The sequence below is a fragment of the Giraffa tippelskirchi genome, chromosome 5, assembly GCF_054371585.1.
Source record: "Giraffa tippelskirchi isolate mGirTip1 chromosome 5, T2T-mGirTip1v1.2.pri, whole genome shotgun sequence".
Classification (NCBI taxonomy): Eukaryota; Metazoa; Chordata; class Mammalia; order Artiodactyla; family Giraffidae; genus Giraffa; species Giraffa tippelskirchi.
This window is the reverse complement of record NC_137279.1, coordinates 124,304,636-124,323,593: the sequence shown is the minus strand read 5'-3', so window position 1 is coordinate 124,323,593 and position 18,958 is coordinate 124,304,636. Positions and strand designations below refer to the sequence as shown.

Genomic DNA, 18,958 nt, shown 5'->3' with positions numbered 1-18,958 from the left:
CTATTAAAGTAATTTAAAAATAATGTAATAATTGACAGTAATTTGAGTTTCATTGAATGGGTACTAAGAGCATATTTTCCTTATATATTATCCTAAGAATACAGGGTTTCTTTTATTTTTAAATAACTACTTGCATATTGTTCTTAACATTGTAAATGAAACACTCATTAAAGACAGGAAACAAGAAATTGCATGGTGAAAACAAAACTATTAATATGTGTATTTTAGCTAGCTATGTGAAATAGTTCTCATGCCATTTAAAATAACTTTGAATGGTATCAGCTGTTCTACCTTCAGGTATCATAGCCTGACTTCAAAGTGAATGATAATGATGATGAAATAAAAAATATGAAATAATTGAAAAAACATATTTTCCACTTACCCAACAAGAATTTAGAATACAGTAGGCAAAATTTTTACCATTCAAAAACCCCAACTTAAATAGTTGAAGCACTGAAGTCTTCCTGTGCATTATGACCAAGAGAGAATGTCCGCTACGCATCTGCATTCACGTGGAAATAGTGTCACCATGCTGCTTCAATTACTTCTTTTTCTCTAGTTTCAATAAAATAATATATCTCTTGATAACATTAAAAAATTCCATTTAGCTGGAACTAGCTCCATCAGAGTAGCTGATTATTGTTAAAAATTGATTTGGTTATATAACTCTAGTGAGTGTCTGTCATGTGACCATGACTCACAGCAAATGCCCACTACACTCCCTGTTTCTGTTGTATTTCAGGATTTTCTATTAATTTCAGTGACAAACACACACAAAAGAAATGGATTTAAAAAAAAAATACCCATACAATCTCAATGAAGGGACAGGTCGTAATTGTACGTGAATGAACTGATGGCTTCCTATAATTTCTGATGTCCTGAATCAAAGTCCTTAGAAGATTGAATTGTAATAGCAATATCATTAAATTAAATTATAGAAAATCAAAGAAATTCAGTTGGAAAAAAAGGTAGTATAGTACTTATATCCTCTATATATATACAATAGAGGAGAGTGAACATTTTGTGATGAAACTCACCACTAAAAACAACTAACTCAGTCTGGGTTTTGGTTGTAATAGAAATTCCTAAGTAGCTTTTTATTAAGAGACATTTTAGACTAACACGTAAGTCAGATGAAGGGGATATAGAATTCTGAAGGCTAAGTCTGGGACAAATGATTTAAACTAAAAGTTAAAAAAAAAAAGCCAGGGTTAATTTATTAACATAATCATTTCAAACTGTTTTAAAGGGAAATTATTCAAATTGTTTACTTACTATCCCTTTTCTAAATAACTCATGGACATCCAGAAGCAAACTTCTTTTTTTCAGAGTAGCCCTTCAAAAGATTTAAGACCTCAAGAGTTTATGAAGAGTTTAAGACTGTAATTTAGCAAAGGGATATTTATAAATTTCAGCGCTCCGTATCTGAAATTTACTAATAATTTTCATTTAGAATTTTCATAGATCTAACTTGCATATTCCAACTAATGAAAGCCTATCAAAAAACATGAAAAATAAGATTTCAGGACACTAGGGTTCACAAATGAATTAAGTTAGTTGACTTGACTGACTAGTAAGAGAAGCTACCCAAGAACACAGACCCATAATCAGTTTTGAACCTTATTTCTTGCATCTTGTTCTGTTGTAACAGTCATTTTTACTCCAAAATTGTTTCAGGGAAGTGCTCTGGAATATTGAAATTACTCACTAGCTAACTGCTTAGTTTTTCTATTCAACATTAACTGAAGCATTTTTAAAGTAGGGTTATCCATGGGATCACAAAGAGTCAGACACGACTTAGCAACTGAACAACAATAAACTGGATATTTTACCACTAAAATGTTAAAATATTTGTCAAAGCAAGTTGCAGAATAAGATAACAGAAATAAACAGTGCCAGTGAGAAATGGTGAAAGTGAAAGTCGCGCAGTCGTGTCCAACTTTTTGCGAACTCATGGACTGTAGCCCTCAAGGCTCCTCTGTTCATGGAATTCTCCAGGCAAGAATACTGGAGTTGGTTGCCATTCCCTTCTCCAGGGCATCTTCCTGACTCAGGTTTTCTGCATTGCAGGCAGGCTTTTTACCAATGATACATTCCTAAAAATGGTAAAAAGACTTTGAAAAGCAAAAAATTGCCTATTAAAATGAAATATGAAACCCTAAAAGACAATTTCCATTTATAAACTGCAAGGTGGTCTAAAATATTTTGTGATTTTTTACATTTCAGTTAAACTCTCAATTGGCAAAAATTTAAGCAAGTGATGCTACAACCTAAATATTTTTATTCAATAAAAATTTCCCTGATTCTCCACCTTCAGTTTTTTATACAAATGTTTCCTTTGCAGTGAGGCCTCTCTTTTTTCACATCATGTATCATTTTACATACCAAATAATATACTTATGTTCCATATTTATCATATCTTTGTCCTCCCTAGAATGTAAGCTGCATGAGGTAATGAACTTTTGCTTGTCCTACTTACAGATGTATTCCAAATTTCAAGAATAGAAATGCAGGCATGTAGATTCTCAATAAATATTTACTGAATAAATAAATGAATAATTCTCTGTGATGCATACTGATTAACAAGAAATGCATGTTCTCTCACACTTATCAAACTAAGGAAAAAACTTTTAACTTTCTATTTTTGAAATGTCAGTACTTTTTCTAAAGTCACATAGAAGGTCATGGCTATTGAATGCATTTAAAACTGAATTTGAAATTGCTACTTTGAGTATAATTCTTTATTCCAGCAGTGAATTCACCTATCTATGTAGTTTATATATGTGTATCAAGAAAATTAGAATCAAATGTTTAAACATTAAATTTAATTTAATCACAGTTCTGTACCTATTACTTTTCTTTCTATACTCCAGTGTATCAGCACCATCACGCTATTTAAATACATGTCATTTGTATGATGGCGTCTTGTAAAAAATGTGTCTTGTCAGTACACACTTTACATTTGAGTAGGAATAGTTACAAAGATAGATTTCATAGTATTCCACCTTAAGATATATAAATGGATGAGCTTTTCAAGGGAAACATTACAGAACCAGAGAAGAGAATGAAGTAGGGAAGAAATGGCAACAGAAAATGGGGGAGTGGTGATAGAGGGATTGAGGGCCTTGAGGTAAAGAAAAATTGCCAGAGGGAATTTAATGGGAATTTTTTTAAAGATGAATGAAAACTGATGCTTATAATCATGCAAGGTCCAGCTGATATTCAGCATTGTGAATTTGGAGAAAATTCAATTGGCAGAGTTACCTGAATTTCTCTAATAATATTCAGCAGCCCAGAAGTATAGCAAATGAAAGGTTAGATTAACCCAGGTCTAAGAAGTAGAACAGGGTAAAATTAAGCCACAATGGAAGAAATACAGAAATATTATACATTTTCCATCCCATTCAAATGCCAAGTCAAAATTTTAAATTCAAGGATTTTCCCACTCATAACTATCCTAAATATATCTTAATACTGATTTTAGTTCTCACTTTAGGTAAAATTGGTTTAAAAATACTTTCTGGCTGAATAAAAACGAGACTAAAACTAATGACACATAAGTTCAGTTCAGTTGCTCAGTCATGTCTGACTCTTTGCGACCCCATGGACTGCAGCACGCCAGGCCTCCCTGTCCATCACCAACTCATGTCCAATGAGTCGGTGATGCCATCCAACCACCTCATTCTCTGTTGTCCCCGTCTCTTCCTGCCTTCAATCTTTCCCACCATCACGGTCTTTTCAATGAGTCAGCTCTTTGCATCAGGTGGCAAAGTATTGGGAGTTTCAGCTTCAACATCAGTCCTTCCAATGAATATTCAGGACTGATTTCCTTTAGGATGGACTGGTTGGATCTCCTTGCAGTCCAAGAGACTCTCAAAAGTCTTCTCCAACACCACAGTTGAAAAGCATCAACTCTTTGGCACTCAGCTTTCTTTATAGTCCAACTCTCACATTCACATACGACTACTGGAAAAACCATAGCCTAGACTAGATGGATCTTTGTTGGGAAAGTAATGTCTCTGCTTTTTTATATGCTGTCTAGTCTGGTTATAAATTTTCTTCCAAGAAGTAAACGTCTTTTTATTTCATGGCTGCAGTCACCATCTGCAGTGATTTTGGAACCCTAAAAAATAAAGTCTGCCACTGTTTCCACTGTTTCTCCATCTATTTGCCATGAAGTGATGGGACCAGATGCTGTGATCTTAGTCTTCTGAATGTTGAGCTTTAAGCCAACTTCTTCACTCTCCTCTTTCACTTTCATCAAGAGGCCCTTTAGTTCTTCACTTTCTTCCATAAGGGTGATGTCATCTGCATATCTGAGGTTATTGATATTTCTCCCAGCAATCTTGTTTCCAGCTTGTGTTTCTTCCAGCCCAGCATTTCTCATGACGTGCTCTGCATATAAGTTAAATAAGCAGGGTGACAATATACAGCCTTGACATACTCCTTTTCCTATTTGGAACCAGTCTGTTGTTCCATGTCCAGTTCTAACTGTTGCTTCCTGACCTGCATACAGATTTCTCAAGGGGAAGGTCAGGTGGTGTGGTATTCCCATCTCTTTCAGAATTTTCCAGTTTATTGTGATCCACACAGTCAAAGGCTTTGGCATAGTTAATAAAGCAGAAATAGAGATGTTTTTCTGGAACTCTCTTGGTTTTTCAATGATCCAGCAGATGTTGGCAATTTGATCTCTGATTCCTCTGCCTTTTCTAAAACCATCTTGAACATCTGGAAGTTCATGGTTCATGTATTGTTGAAGCCTGGCTTGGAGAATTTTGAGCATTACTTTGCTAGCGTGTGAGATGAGTGCAATTGTGCGGTAGTTTGAGCATTTTTGGCATAGCCTTTCTTTGGGATTGGAAGGAAAACTGAACTTTTCTAGTCCTGTGGCCACCGCTGAGTTTTCCAAATTTGCTGACATACTGAGTGCAGCACTTTCACAGCATCATTTTTTAGGATTTGAAATAGCTCAACTGGAATTCCATCATCTCCACTAGCTTTGTTCGTAGTGATGCTTCCTAAGGCCCACTTGACTTCACATTCCAGGATGTCTGGCTCTAGGTGAGTGATCACACCATCGTGATACCTGGGTTGTGAAGATCTATTTTGTGCAGTCTTCTGTGTATTCTTGCCACCTCTTCTTAATATCTTCTGCTTCTGTTAGGTCCATCCCATTTCTGTCCTTTATTGAGCCCATCTTTGCATGAAATGTTCCCTTGGTATCTTTAGTTTTCTTGAAGAGATCTCTATTCTTTCCCATTCTATTGTTTTCCTCTATTTCTTTGAACTGATCAGTGAGTAAGGCTTTCTTATCTCTCCTTTCTGTTCTTTGGAACTCTGCATTCAAATGGGTATATCTTTCCTTTTCTCCTTTGCTTTTCGCTTCTCTTCTTTTCACAGCTATTTGTAAGGCCTCCTCAGACAGCCATTTTGCTTTTTTCCATTTCATTTTCTTGGGGATATTCTTGTTCCCTGTCTCCTGTATAATGTTACTAACTTCTGTCCATAGTTCATCAGGCACTCTGTCTATCAGATCTAGCCCCTTAAATCTATTTCTCACTTCCACTGTATAGTCGTTAGGGATTTGATTTAGGTCATACCTGAATGGTCTAGTGGTTTTCCCTACTTTCTTCAATTTCAGTCTGAATTTGGCAATAAGGAGTTCATGATATGAGTCACAGTCAGCTCCTGGTTTTGTTTTTGCTGATTGTATAGAGCCTCTCCATATTTGGCTGCAAAGAAAATAATCAATCTGATTTCAGTGTTGACGATCTGGTGATGTCCATAACGACATGTAATGACACATAATTGATACATAACCTGAAGTTTTACACCAGTAAAAGACTATGTGTGGAAATTTACATTTCTAACAACGTCAACTGGGAGTCAATATTTTACGTAGCTAGAAAGTCTCCGAGCCTAAGCTGAAGGAGCAGAGCTTTGCCGGCCACTTTTTAATACCATGTTGACCCTCTTATCCCCTCTTCACAATCTGGTAAAAAAAAAATCACAACTCAGGCACACTCACTTAAAAAATTCATTCAACAAATGCTTAATGTGTTTCTGCTATACACCAGCCAATACATCAGGTGACTAGTGTTTTTGATGATGCTTGGCATGAAAAGATACATTAGGGCAAGCAGATTTCCTCTTTTGAAAATCTAAGCCAAGAGATAGATACTCAGCTGGTAAGGTATTTCATGTAAAAGGTGGAACTGAAAGACCACCATGTAGAATGGCCCATGATGAGCATGTGCTAGGCAGTTCAGAGGAGGCGGAAATGAGGAGTAAGTTTTAAAGAGGAAGAGACAGAACTTTGGATTCCTTTTGGGAAAAATCACATGGCTCACAAAAGAGAGGTGGAAAAGGTCTCTGCTGTCTCTGGGCAGAGAACTGCCCCATTGGTTCTTGTAGTTCCTGTCTGCATTCACATATACTATACAATAGGCTTCATTTTCTTCAGGAAGTTTGAGTGGTTCTTTGCTTTTCAACCCCAGATGAGTCTAAGCAGAAACTGCAATTTGAGTGATTCTTTCACCACATGTTTTTATGAGGACACATAGCACTTTCTGTATTCACATATCTGTATTGTATTTACATATCTGTATATCTGCTCTGTATTCTTTCTTCCTTTCTGATGCCCCAAAGTACCTTCTTTCATAATTTTTCTTTTTCTTAAGGAACTTCTTCTGTCATTCTTTTAGTTATGCTTCCTGGAAATAAATTCTTGGTATTTCTTGAGTTCAGAATGTTTTGTTTTATCTTTCTTTCTTGAAGGAAATAGGATTCGGGGATGATCTTTTCTCTCAACAACTGAAAACTTTTGTCCCACTTTCTGGACTTCATGGCTTCTGATGAGAAATCTATTGTCATTAGAATTTTTTGTTCCTTATAAGTAAAATGTCATGGTTTTCTTGTTTTCAAGGGGTTGATTATCTTTAGATTTCAGAAGTATGATGATGATATGTTTTGGTATGGATTTCTTTATGCCTCTCAAATTTGGGATTCATTCAACTTCTTGAATCTTGTAAGTTTATGTCTCTTGCAAAAACTTAGAAATTTTCAGATGTTATTTCCTTTTAATCCCCTCTTTCCTTGATCTCTCCTCTGGCATTCTGATAACATTAATATTAGATCTTTTGCTATACTCCCACAGTTCCTTGAGACTCTGCCCATTTTTTCCCTTTCAGTCTTTTTTCTCTCCCTCTTTCAGATTGGTTAATGTCTCCTTCTCTATTTTCCATTTCACTGATTATTTCTCTGTCCTCCCAATTCTTCTGTTGAGCCTGTCAACTGTCTTTTGTATTTGCTATTGTATTTTTCAGTACTGAAGTTTTCATTTTTTCAGTACTGAAGTACTTTGTATCCTCTATTTCTTTTTTGAGACCTTCCATATTTTCCATTTGTTTCAGGCATGTTTGTAATCGCCATGTTAGAGGAATTTTATGATGACTGATTTCAAAATCTTCATCAGATCACTCTACATCTCTATTAGCTTGGTATTGGCATCTATTAATTGTCCTTTACCATTCACCTTGAGATCTTCCTGGGTCTTGGTATGATGAGTGATTTTCAATCGAAACATGGACATTTTGGGTACTATGTTAAGAGATTCTTCATCTTATTTAAACCAGTTTTAGCTGGCTTTTCTGGATACCATTCTGGCAGGGGAGGGGGAGGTTGCTGCCTCCTTACTGCCCAGGTACCCTACTTGACCTCCATTGACTCCGAAGGGCATCATCTATGTTACTGCCAGGATGGGATAGGAGATGTGGCTCCCCACTAGGCCTCCTTTGACACCAGGAGACTGTGGTGGGAGGGACAGAGTGGCCTTGTTACCACTGGGTGGTGATAAAAGTCCTGACTCCCCATTAGACTTCCTCTGACAGTGTCCCAAAGGGGAGGAGAAGGGATGCTTCATCACTGTCAGTGGGGTGGGAATCCATGCCTCCAACATGTGGTGGATCGTTACTGCCCACGGGCAATGCTAGGTGCCTTGTTACAGCCTGCTGAGACTGGAAGTAAAAGACTCATGCTTGTACTTAGTTTGTGTGGACAGGTTTGGTGCTGCAGGTTTTAGCTGCTGTATCTGGCTGGAGTAGAGCAGTCATGGTCTAAAAGTGTTCTGTCTGCTAGGTTGCCCTTTCTTGGTTCTCTAGCTACAAAGGGTATTTTTTTTTTTTTTTTTTGTCTACCTCTGTTGTTGTTTCCGTGTTGCTGGCTACTTTGGATCCAAGTCTGGATATATGAGGCAAAAGGAAAACCCAGGAAACTCTCCACTGTGTTGTGCCTTGGGTCCTGAGATTCCTAGCCAGACTGTCTTCTCCTCACATTTCAGTCTCTTTATGTTAGTTTTATATATAAAATTCAGAAGCATAGGAAAAATTACATCTAGTCCATCTTCTTGGAAGCAGAAATCTGCCTCCATTAGCACTTTGATATATGTTGTTTCCACTTTATATTTCATAATGGGATGTTAACTCCGATTGTCAAATTGGCAACACATTATTTTACACTTTACATTCTTGCCAGAGAATATAAGTGATGCTAAACACTCTGCTCCCCAATTACCATCAATGCTAGGTAGTAAGAAGCCATATTAAAGGAATACTACCTAAGAAGTCACAGCCTACTTGCCATGTGAAAAATTTTACCTCTTGTTCACATCACATCACTGAAACCTGCATATCTGGCCCCTGAGAGTAATGCTTATACTATAAAATGTGGAGGCAATGTACTGCATCTACACTGAACAAGATTATAATGTAAAAAGCAAGTGTACAATTAATAAAAAGTAAAGTGGTTTCTAAGTTATTTGTAGAGGGTTAATAAGTGTATGATGCACTACCTCTAAAAGTATCCTTTTATGAAAACAATGAAAGAATCTCCCTCAGCTTTATATCACAAGAAGGTAAACAACCAATTTATTTCTATATTTTTAAAAACTGTGATTTCCTTGCTTTGGCTACCAGGAAGTTCAGAGTCACTTTTGTTAATCCTTACAGTACCATACAACAGAGATTTTGTATTGGCCTTACCCTTGGCTTCTTTTATTTTCCAGTAAAGGTTTTGCTTTTACCCAGGTTTCCTCACGTGTTTGATTTTTATTCAGTAGCACAATATGCATTTTGGTACCTGATCCCATTTATTTTAGAAACAGACAGGTGCGCAAATATGTTGAAAAAAATAGAGGGTTTATAAGTTCTTAAAAGGACAGGAAATGACAGGAAACGAACCTCAGGGTTGTTCTCAACTCATATAATAGAAACTTAATGCTAAGCTAAGTCACTTCAGTCGTGTCCGACTCTGTGTGACCCCATAGACGGCAGCCCACCAGGCTCCGCCGTCCCTGGGATTCTCCAGGCAAGAGTACTGGAGTGGGTTGCCATTTCCTTCTCCAATGCATGAAAGTGAAAAGTGAAAGTGAAGTCGCTCAGTCGTGTCCGACTCCCAGCGACCCCATGGACTACAGCCCACTAGGCTCCTCCGTCGAGTGCCACCCAATTTGATCCCACAAGGATTCTTTCTTAAGAGACCCTATAAGAACATATTTGTCGTCACATAATTTACACTTTATTTGTTAGAGGAGCTTTATGAAGGGACAGACAAACACAAGCACTACCTGGAGCACTGAAGCGCCGCTGTGGAGAAACTGAAGACCACTTTCAGCTGAGTCAATTCCACCAGTGGCCAAAATGGGAAATCCAGGCAAAGCACGAGCAATGGTGGTCACAGCTCTCAAAGCAATAGGTCTGATGGCTGTGCCTATGGAAAATAAGGGTGATCAACGGTTAGAATATTGACCACTTGAGCATATTGCCTTATAACACTACTGTGTGACGGCAGTGTTGTACTAGACAAAATTAAATTTCATCTCTACTTAAGATATATGAGTATGCAAAATAGAAACATTGTTATGTTTCAAAGTATGTTAATTTGTAAATGGATATATTCTTATTTTAAGCACTTTGATGCTATTATTGCATGCAGGAATGTTATGCAAGTGGGTATAGCAATGCAAACTCCTGCATAAAATACATACATACTACAGTTTGATATATAGTACCATGTAAAAGATTGTATGGAACACTCAAGCATCTGTTTGAGAGATAACAAGGAATGGCAGATTTTGTAAAAGAAAAACAATCACATACAGTGCATAAATAGACATACAGCTCTGTTATGTTTCCACGAAGTATAAAGCAGCTGGTGTGAATTGAGATACTGCAAAAACAAGTAAGGTGCTGATGAACTTACAGATTCCATATTGCATTTTACATGTATTTTCCCAAATCTGATGAAACATAGTGAGCATAATCTAATTTTTCATATGTTAGAGATTTTTAACCAAGTTAAAGAGAATTTACTAGAATTCAGTAATTAGAGAGTGTATATTTGATTTTTTATACATTATTTAACCAAACATTACCGATACATTATTTGCTAAGTGTAATAAAAGCTGCAGGGATGGACAGAAGACATCAATTTTAGGTCATATTTCACATGATTATACTTTATAAGGCTGCTTAGACTCTCAAGGGTTAACACAATCTGGAGTAAATTAATGTTCTCACAATATAGCTATATAATATGATATTCCTGATGTACACTCATAAGTCAATGATCCCTTAAAGGCATTTTCTGAAGTAAAAGTAGTTTCTTTTGTGCAAGAATGTGGCATTGCCTCAACCAGACCTCCACAAACAACCAAACAAGTGAAAAGTAAAACAAGTCTTTTGTGGTGAGTACTTTGGCATCCCATCCACCACCACTAGCATCTTTACCAGTATTTTCAGTATGTATTTATTGGTGTTCCCATTAAGGAAGTACAAAGAGCTTTCATTAAAATCAGTGGTTGGGCTTCTTTGGTTGCTCAGTGGTAACGAACCCACCTGCTAATGCAGGAGACATGAGTTCTATCCTCGATCCAGGAAGATCCCACGTGCCGAGGAGCAACTAAGCTCGTGTGCCATAACTATTGAGCCTGTGCTCTAGAGCCTAGGAACCACAACTACTGAGCCCACATGCTGCAATGAGAAGCCACTGCAGTGAGAAGCCCTTACTCACTGCAACTAAAGACAAGCCCTCACATCAATGAAGACCCAGCATAGCCAAGAATAAGTAAGTAAACAGAAATAAATTTTTTAAAAAACATAAAAATAATTAAAAAAATAAAATCAGTGGTTTTCTTTTCATCTTGTTCATTTCAGATGAAACTGAATTTATGTGTAACTAATGCTTTTGCATTCAACACCAAAATGTTTGTGGAAATGACTACTTGGTGCTCCCAAACCTAAAAAATACCTTCCTCTGGATATTAGCATTCTTAGCCAAGAATATTCAATGCTGAAACTTTGGAATTCCATAACTGACATTTAAATACAAGGCAGTACGTTAGGGCCATTTAGAAACTGAACATCAAGACCCTATTTCTATCTTAAAATATTTAGCAGTGACTTCTTAGTCTGAATGTTTTAATCATTGCAAAAGGCGAACACAATGGACAGGAGGATGTGTGGAAAAAATACACACACACATACTTATAAAAACATACCTTTAGCTGCACTAAAAAGAAATTCAACAGTAAAGGTTAGAGGAAAGCATTTTTAGGGATTTTTTAACTTGACTCTTTTAGACAGACATATAGCCATCCTGGCATAATATAACTGACATGTTCAATATATACTAAGTTGATGGTTCCTTTACACACATGTTACTTTGAAGCAATAAAGAAATATTGGGATTCCTTTTTTTTTTTCTTGTTCAGTTGACCCTAGAGAGTAAAGGAAATTTGTGCTAAGCAGATAAATAATTTATTTCTAACTGCACTGTTAGAAGACTATCATTAACACTAAGGGGTAAATTTTCAAAGTGGTACACAGGGATTTGGCCACATATTCCAACTGATATTAATGGACATCAAATGGCAAAATCCCAGAACACAGCTTTGAAAATTTAACCAGTTCCATTTAAAGGGCAACATTATTACACAGGTGTTAAAGAACATCAGCAAACCCTCAGTGGCATTTAAAGATGTTCAGTTAGGTCAATAAGATGTTTTCTACTTGATGTTTCTCTTCTTTTTCTAAAGCTTTTCTAATTTACCTAATGAACATGAAAACCTTTCAAACGAATAAAGGTATCTTTTTAAAAATTAAGAGTAATTATGTTCTCTGAGGAAATGTGATCTAAAAATGAAGAAATGGATCCTTCTGTTGCTGGGTAATAGTAAATTCAGTTTTAATTTCCCTTATAAATTCTATTTGATTGGTTTTCTTTATAACTTGATTTAAATGAAATATAATCTACCTGTTCTCAGCATTTTTTATGGAGAATAGGTTTTAAAAATAACTTTTATCTGCCATGAAAGGTTTTTGGAAGGAAACTGAAGGGACCAGAAACTATAAAACTCTTAGAGGAAAACATAGGCAAAACACTCTCTGACATAAATCACAGCAGGATCCTCTATGACCCACCTCCCAGAATATTGGAAATAAAAGCAAAAATAAACAAATGGGACCTAATTAAAATTAAAAGCTTTTGCACAACAAAGTAAACTATAAGCAAGGTGAGAAGACAGCCTTCAGAATGGGAGAAAATAATAGCAAATGAAGCAACGGACAAACAATTAATCTCAAAAATATACAAGCAACTCCTGCAGCTCAATTCCAGAAAGATAAACGACCCAATCAAAAAATGGGCCAAAGAACTAAACAGACAGTTCTCCAAAGAAGACATACAGATGGCTAACAAACACATGAAAAGATGCTCAACATCACTCATTATTAGAGAAATGCAAATCAAAATCACAATGAGGTACCATTTCACGCCCGTCAGAATGGCTGCTATCCAAAAGCCTACAAGCAATAAATGCTAGAGAGGGTGTGGAGAAAAGGGAACCCTCTTACATTGTTGGTGGGAATGCAAACAAGTACAGCCACTATGGATAACAATGTGGAGATTCCTTAAAAAAAACTGGAAATAGAACTGCCATACGACCCAGCAATCCTACTGCTGGGCATACACACCGAGGAAACCAGAATTGAAAGAGACACGTGTACCCCAATGTTCATCACAGCACTGTTTACAATAGCCAGGACGTGGAAGCAACCTAGATGTCCATCAGCAGACGAATGGATAAGGAAGCTGTGGTACATATACACAATGGAATATTACTCAGCCATTAAAACGAATACATTTGAATCAGTTCTATTGAGATGGATGAAACTGGAGCCCATTAAACAGAGTGAAGTAAGCCAGAAAGAAAAACATCAATACAGTATACTAATGTATATATATGGAATTTGAAAGATGGTAACAATAACCCTATATGGAATTTGAAAGATGGTAACGATAACCCTATATGCGAGACAGAATAAGAGACACAGATGCATAGAACAGTCTTATAGACTCTGAGGGAGAAGGTGAGGGTGGGACGTTCTGAGAGAATAGGGTTGAAACATGTATATTATCATATGTGAAACAGAATGCCATTCCAGGTTCAATGCATGAGACAAATACTCAGGGCTGGGGCAATGGGATGACCCAGAGGGATGGGATGGGGAGGGAGGTGGGAGGGGGGTTCAGGATGGGGAACACATGTAAACCCATGGCTGATTCATGTCAATGTATGGCAAAAACCACTACAAGATTGTAAAGTAATTAGCCCCCAACTAAAATAAATAAATTAATTTAAAAAAATCTTTCAAATTGTTATGCAGAAATTTTTTTAGTTTTAAAATGACAGAAATGAGGAAATAACAGATTCGATATAAAAATAAAACTTCTGGTCACATATATCAATACCACACAAGATTATATATATGTTAATTAAAATGCATAAAGATTTTCAGAATCACGACTATTGAGATAATTGTTTTTTTAATTGTGGCACTGCTATGGTAATTAATGATTTTAGATCAAAAACCAGGGAGGAAGAAGCCAGTTCAAGAAGCTCAAGGAATTAAAAGTAGACTCCATCCTAAAGGAAACAACAAGGTTTAAACTTAAAAAATTGAAATCCTATTGGCTTAAATTAACTAATAGGCAATGTGCAATTTAAATTAAGTCTTCATCTACATGGGATAACCAGATGGGCCTGATGGGGAATTCAGTTACATCAAGCATTTCCGTTTCAAATGTGTGGGATGTGCCAAGGAAAGTTAGCCATCCTGAATCCTCATATTTTGAAATAAGCTGCAGGTTCAAACAAAGAAACAAACAAATGTGAACCAGACCTGTGAGTTCCAACACTGATGCCAAGACATGTACCATTAGGAAAATTTTGCATTCATTTAAACATTGTATATTTTATAATTACTATTAAAATAAATCCTAGAAGAAGGGAATTTGAAGATAAACTAGTTACAATATCAAAGAAACAACAGGGTCAACTGCTTAGGTTAAAATTCTAGCTCCACTATTACAAGCTGTGTAATCTTGTGAAAATTGCTTAATCTTTTAATCTATAAAATAATAAAATTTTAATAACTTCACAGAGCTGTTCTGAAGATTAATTTTATATATATATATATATATACACATATATATATATATACACATACATACACACACACACACACACACACACACACACACACACACACACACACACACACACACATATATATAAAGGGCTAGCTCATGATAAAGATGATACGTGTGTGCTAAGTCGCTTCAGTTGTGTCTGACTCTTTGCCACCTCATAGACTGTAGCCTGCCAGGCTCCTCTGTCCATAGGATTCTCCAGGCTAGAATACCGAAGTGGGTTGCCATTTCCTCCTCCAGGGGATCTTCCTGACCCAGGGATTGAAGCTGGGTCTCTGGTATTGCAGACTGATTGAGTCACCAGGGAAGTGCCAAATATTATACAGATGTTTGCTATTATAACCTGTACTACCCTAAAATGACAATTGATTTCAGAGGGAGCATTTATTTAGTTTACTTTGTGCCTTCTATGTTGTCGCTGTATGCTTAGTAATGCAATTTTTCTTATTGTAGACAAAAGCATGATGCCTAGGATGATGAAACTTTATAACCTTTGCTCCCTTAGGAGAACCATCTCCTGCTTCTTTTCCCCCTCTCTAGCAGCTTTTATTGAGTGATGTCATAATGCTGGTAGGATTAACTGACTCCAAAGCTAAAAATCTCAAACACAGACATCCATATATTACATTTTTTTTTGAGAATCAAAAGGTCCATGCACTAAATCAATATGCAAAAATTTTAATGACATCAGAACTTGAGTTTATTTGTGAGAAGTAAGCAGAACTTTACTTAGCATGACTAAATCCTTGAAGAGAAAAGACTTTTAATGGGCAAGATAGTGTGGAACATATGGTAATTTTGGATAACTGAAATTTTGAATAATTGAGTTTAATTCTGTTTGTTTTTGCCTTAATCATTTGACTTCTAGGACAGCTATGTTACAGAATTAATTGTTAGAACTAAGTCCACAATAAACTTCCTGATAATAGCTCTAGCTGGCAATAAAACGGAAATTGGGTTATAATACTCACTCGTGCTCACTGTGTATACAAAAAGAAAATGTATTTTTAATTTGCTTACATTAATTAAAATATAATGAATTAAGTGGATAACAAATTCATTAGAAATTGAACTTTGACTGCCTAATTGTTAACAGTTTTAACATCACCCAGAAGAAAGAAAATAGTAGCAAATCAAGACTTTCAAGGATTTAGGAGTTGAGAGATTGATTTTTACAAAACATATAAATCAAGCACCAAAAATTTATACTTTAAACAACTTTAAAATGTTAATGAACCTAATATACTGATAAATATGTAAAGCACAACTAATTAAAAATACATCTCTACACACGGATTAAAGTCCCCTGAGAAAATTAGCATAGTTCAACCAGAAACTGAAGTACTAGAAGGATCTGGGTTATATCAAGAGATGTGAAATCTAAACAGGAGAAATGGGAGCGAGAAAACCATATTTTAATTTTTAAGTATTTCAAGAAAATTTCTCCCAGTCTTTATAACTTTATAACTGTTTATTTGCTTCATAATATATTCAATATGTTCATAGTCAATTCATATTCAATAATTTGGTACCTAGAATGTGCTAGACATTTTATTTTAAAGCAATAGAATTAATACTACTTACCAAAGAAGGGGACATTTACCTCTCTGGGTGCTTGCTCATGAAGTGATTTCCAGATTCCCTGATACCTGACAGGGAGACTGGGGCTTCATATACAGCATGTGTTTTAACCCTTGCAGTGCTGTGCAGGTAGATGCTATCATGTATGTGAAAAAAGGGTAGTTCAACCTGAATAAAACTTGCTTGATGTCACAGTTTAAAAGTTTAAAGATCAAGTCTCTGTGTGGAGTCCATACTTTTGAACTGAGAACTGACAGTGCTGCAATTATGATGATGATCACCTTCAGAAAGCCAGTATCAGTACTGCCTGTGGTCTAATGCTCAGATGGTTTCCAAAATCCACCCAAGTAGGTATAAATCTTGACTCTATTACTTTACACAATTGTGACTATGAGCAAGCTCCTCAGCTTCCTAGAACATCAGTTTTTGGTATCTGTGAAACAGGAACATCAATAACAATAATATCATAGCAACTTGGGGACTATTACATGATACAGTTTGTATAAAGCATTCAGTCCAGTGCCTGGATTGTAGTATATAGAGGCTGATATTACTACTAAAGTCACATAAAATTGATCAGAGAAATAAGCATTCACTATAAACATGTGGGGTTAAACACTTAATACTTAAGGGGTGTTAGTTAATATTCTAGATAGTAAATTTGAGATCCTAAGTCATTTCATTTCCAAAAAATATGGTTTAAGTCTATGATTGCAAATGCATTTATTTGTGTGATGAACTTTCATTAGATTTATAATACAATTGCAATGTCTAAAGGTATATGTCTTATCCCGAAACCTCATTTTGAGAAATATAATCCATTAGTGCATAGATACAAAGTTACATGTACAAAGATGTTCCTTGAAATACTGTTTTATATAACAAAACAGTGAAAAACAACCTAAATAGTCACTAGTAGTTATTCTAGAAAATAAATTATAGTTCATTCATGTATTAGGCTGCAGGATACCTTTAAAATTGACATGGAAATATCTCTAGGATACATAGTTATGTGTTAAATCACAAGTAGCAGAACAATATATAGGGTGTGGTCTCACTTTAGCTAAAGAAAAAATATGATTACACTTAGTATTTGGACATGTAAATGCATAGCATACTGTGTTTTAAACTGCTAATAATTATCTCTGGGGAAACAGGAGAACATTCAAGCTTGATATCTATACTTCCATATTATTTGATTCTTTTAGGTAAGAAAGTGTTTATGATTCACTTCTGCAATGAAAAATGACTCTTTTTTTTTTATAATGCGTCTAAACAATACAGGAATAGGCATTTTCAGATTCTGTGCTGTGAAACTTTTATGTACAAGATGTGCGGTGCTTCTACTCTCTGTACATTCAGAAGCACTTTTGGTTCTATATCTAATATTTTAAGTAAAATATTAATAGAATATATCCAAAACAGGGTGAATCGAATGACTGTGATCTCTGTCCCTGTCTCTCTTTCTTTCACAGACACACACACATAATGAGATGGAACCAGAGATAGAAAAGCATATAAATAGCTTTGTTTGGAATCAAAGGGTAACCAAAATCAGTAAAGCTAAATTTCAGTAAAGCTAATTGTCAGTTTAATGAAGTAGTTTAGGCTACAGTGATTTAGCAGAACACAAGAAAGCAAGAAAATGTATCACACTTATACCAATTAAGGATATTGAGTTATATTACTAAAGTATGGAACTGTAATTTTAACAATATCTGCCAAAATAAACTCTATACCCATAACTTAAAATGTGTATGTATATACATATATTATATGTAAATACTTTATTATATAAAGTTAATCCCACTGTTTCAGCTAAATAAAATTAATTTTAAATAAAAATTTTAGGCAATAATATGTATATGTGTGGTGTATAAAATGGCTGAAAGTATTAATAATCTAATAGTTTTCTTCAAGTATTTAAGAGGTAATCATGAAGACAGATTCCATCTATGTTTTTTCTCAAAAGATAACTAGAACCAATGGTTAAACACACACTTTTGGTTTTATTATTGTTATTTTTTTTATCACTAGTTAATATCATTAAGATTTGCCAATTATAAATTCAGCGATAGAAGTAGCTACATTGGTATGCCCCTATCACTTGAAACTAAATGGGTATTTGGCAGGTAGTGGCCAGTAGAAAAGACTTCTGTACTATAGAAAATATTGGATTATATGATCTCTTCCAATTAAAAATTCCAGGATACTATGAACTTTGTCATGGTATTTTAAGGAGTAATTTTATATGGCTTGTGGTTTCCCAATAGATACCAGTGATGAAGCTAACATATAAAAGGATGAATTATAAGTGAAAGTCAAATTTTAACATTCAGTGCATTCAATATGGCTTCCCTGGTGGCTCAGATGGTAAAGCGTCTGCCTGCAAAGTGGGAGGGCTGGGTTTGATATCTGGATTGGGAAGATTCCCTGGAGACGGATAAGCCAAATATACTTCAATAAAATTTTTTTAAAAATACGACTAAATTTTGTAATTAATTTTGTAACTAATAAAGAATTGTCCACCTGTGATAAAAGCAAGAATACAAGTATTATCTTAATTGTTGGCTAGGAATTAGATAGAAACAATAGTAATTTATGACCTAGCTTGCTTAGGAGAGTCTCAGTTTGTCACACTTATATTTATTTGTAATTACATGATGTAATTATAAATACCATGCTCTTTCACTCTAAAAGCACCTGGTTTGGATCATAAATTATAATGAAATTGTATTTAGGGATTATAGCACAAAGATAATTATGTAAGCAAATGAAATTTGATTTAGAACAAAATCATAATCTATGAAAAACTTAGGAACTAACTACA

The 18,958-nt window shown here is 35.3% G+C and overlaps 1 protein-coding gene across 4 annotated transcripts in view; it reads right to left on the bottom strand.

The window, feature by feature from the left end:
- DPYD (dihydropyrimidine dehydrogenase) overlaps nt 1-18,958 on the bottom strand; it is a 913,720-nt gene that overhangs the window by 156,546 nt on the left and 738,216 nt on the right. For 2 of the 4 annotated variants that reach the window (XR_014054766.1, XR_014054765.1), the window contains exons 19-20: nt 9,623-9,765; nt 5,601-5,732 (exon numbers count right to left, since the gene is read on the bottom strand). Coding sequence is in view for 2 of the 4 variants with exons in the window: in XM_081493632.1 (XP_081349758.1) it covers nt 9,623-9,765 (143 nt within the window). In the remaining 2 variants the exon portion in view is untranslated. The remainder of the gene's footprint in view (nt 1-5,600; nt 5,733-9,622; nt 9,766-18,958) is intronic. The other 2 variants (XM_081493632.1, XM_081493633.1) reach the window with 1 other exon arrangement.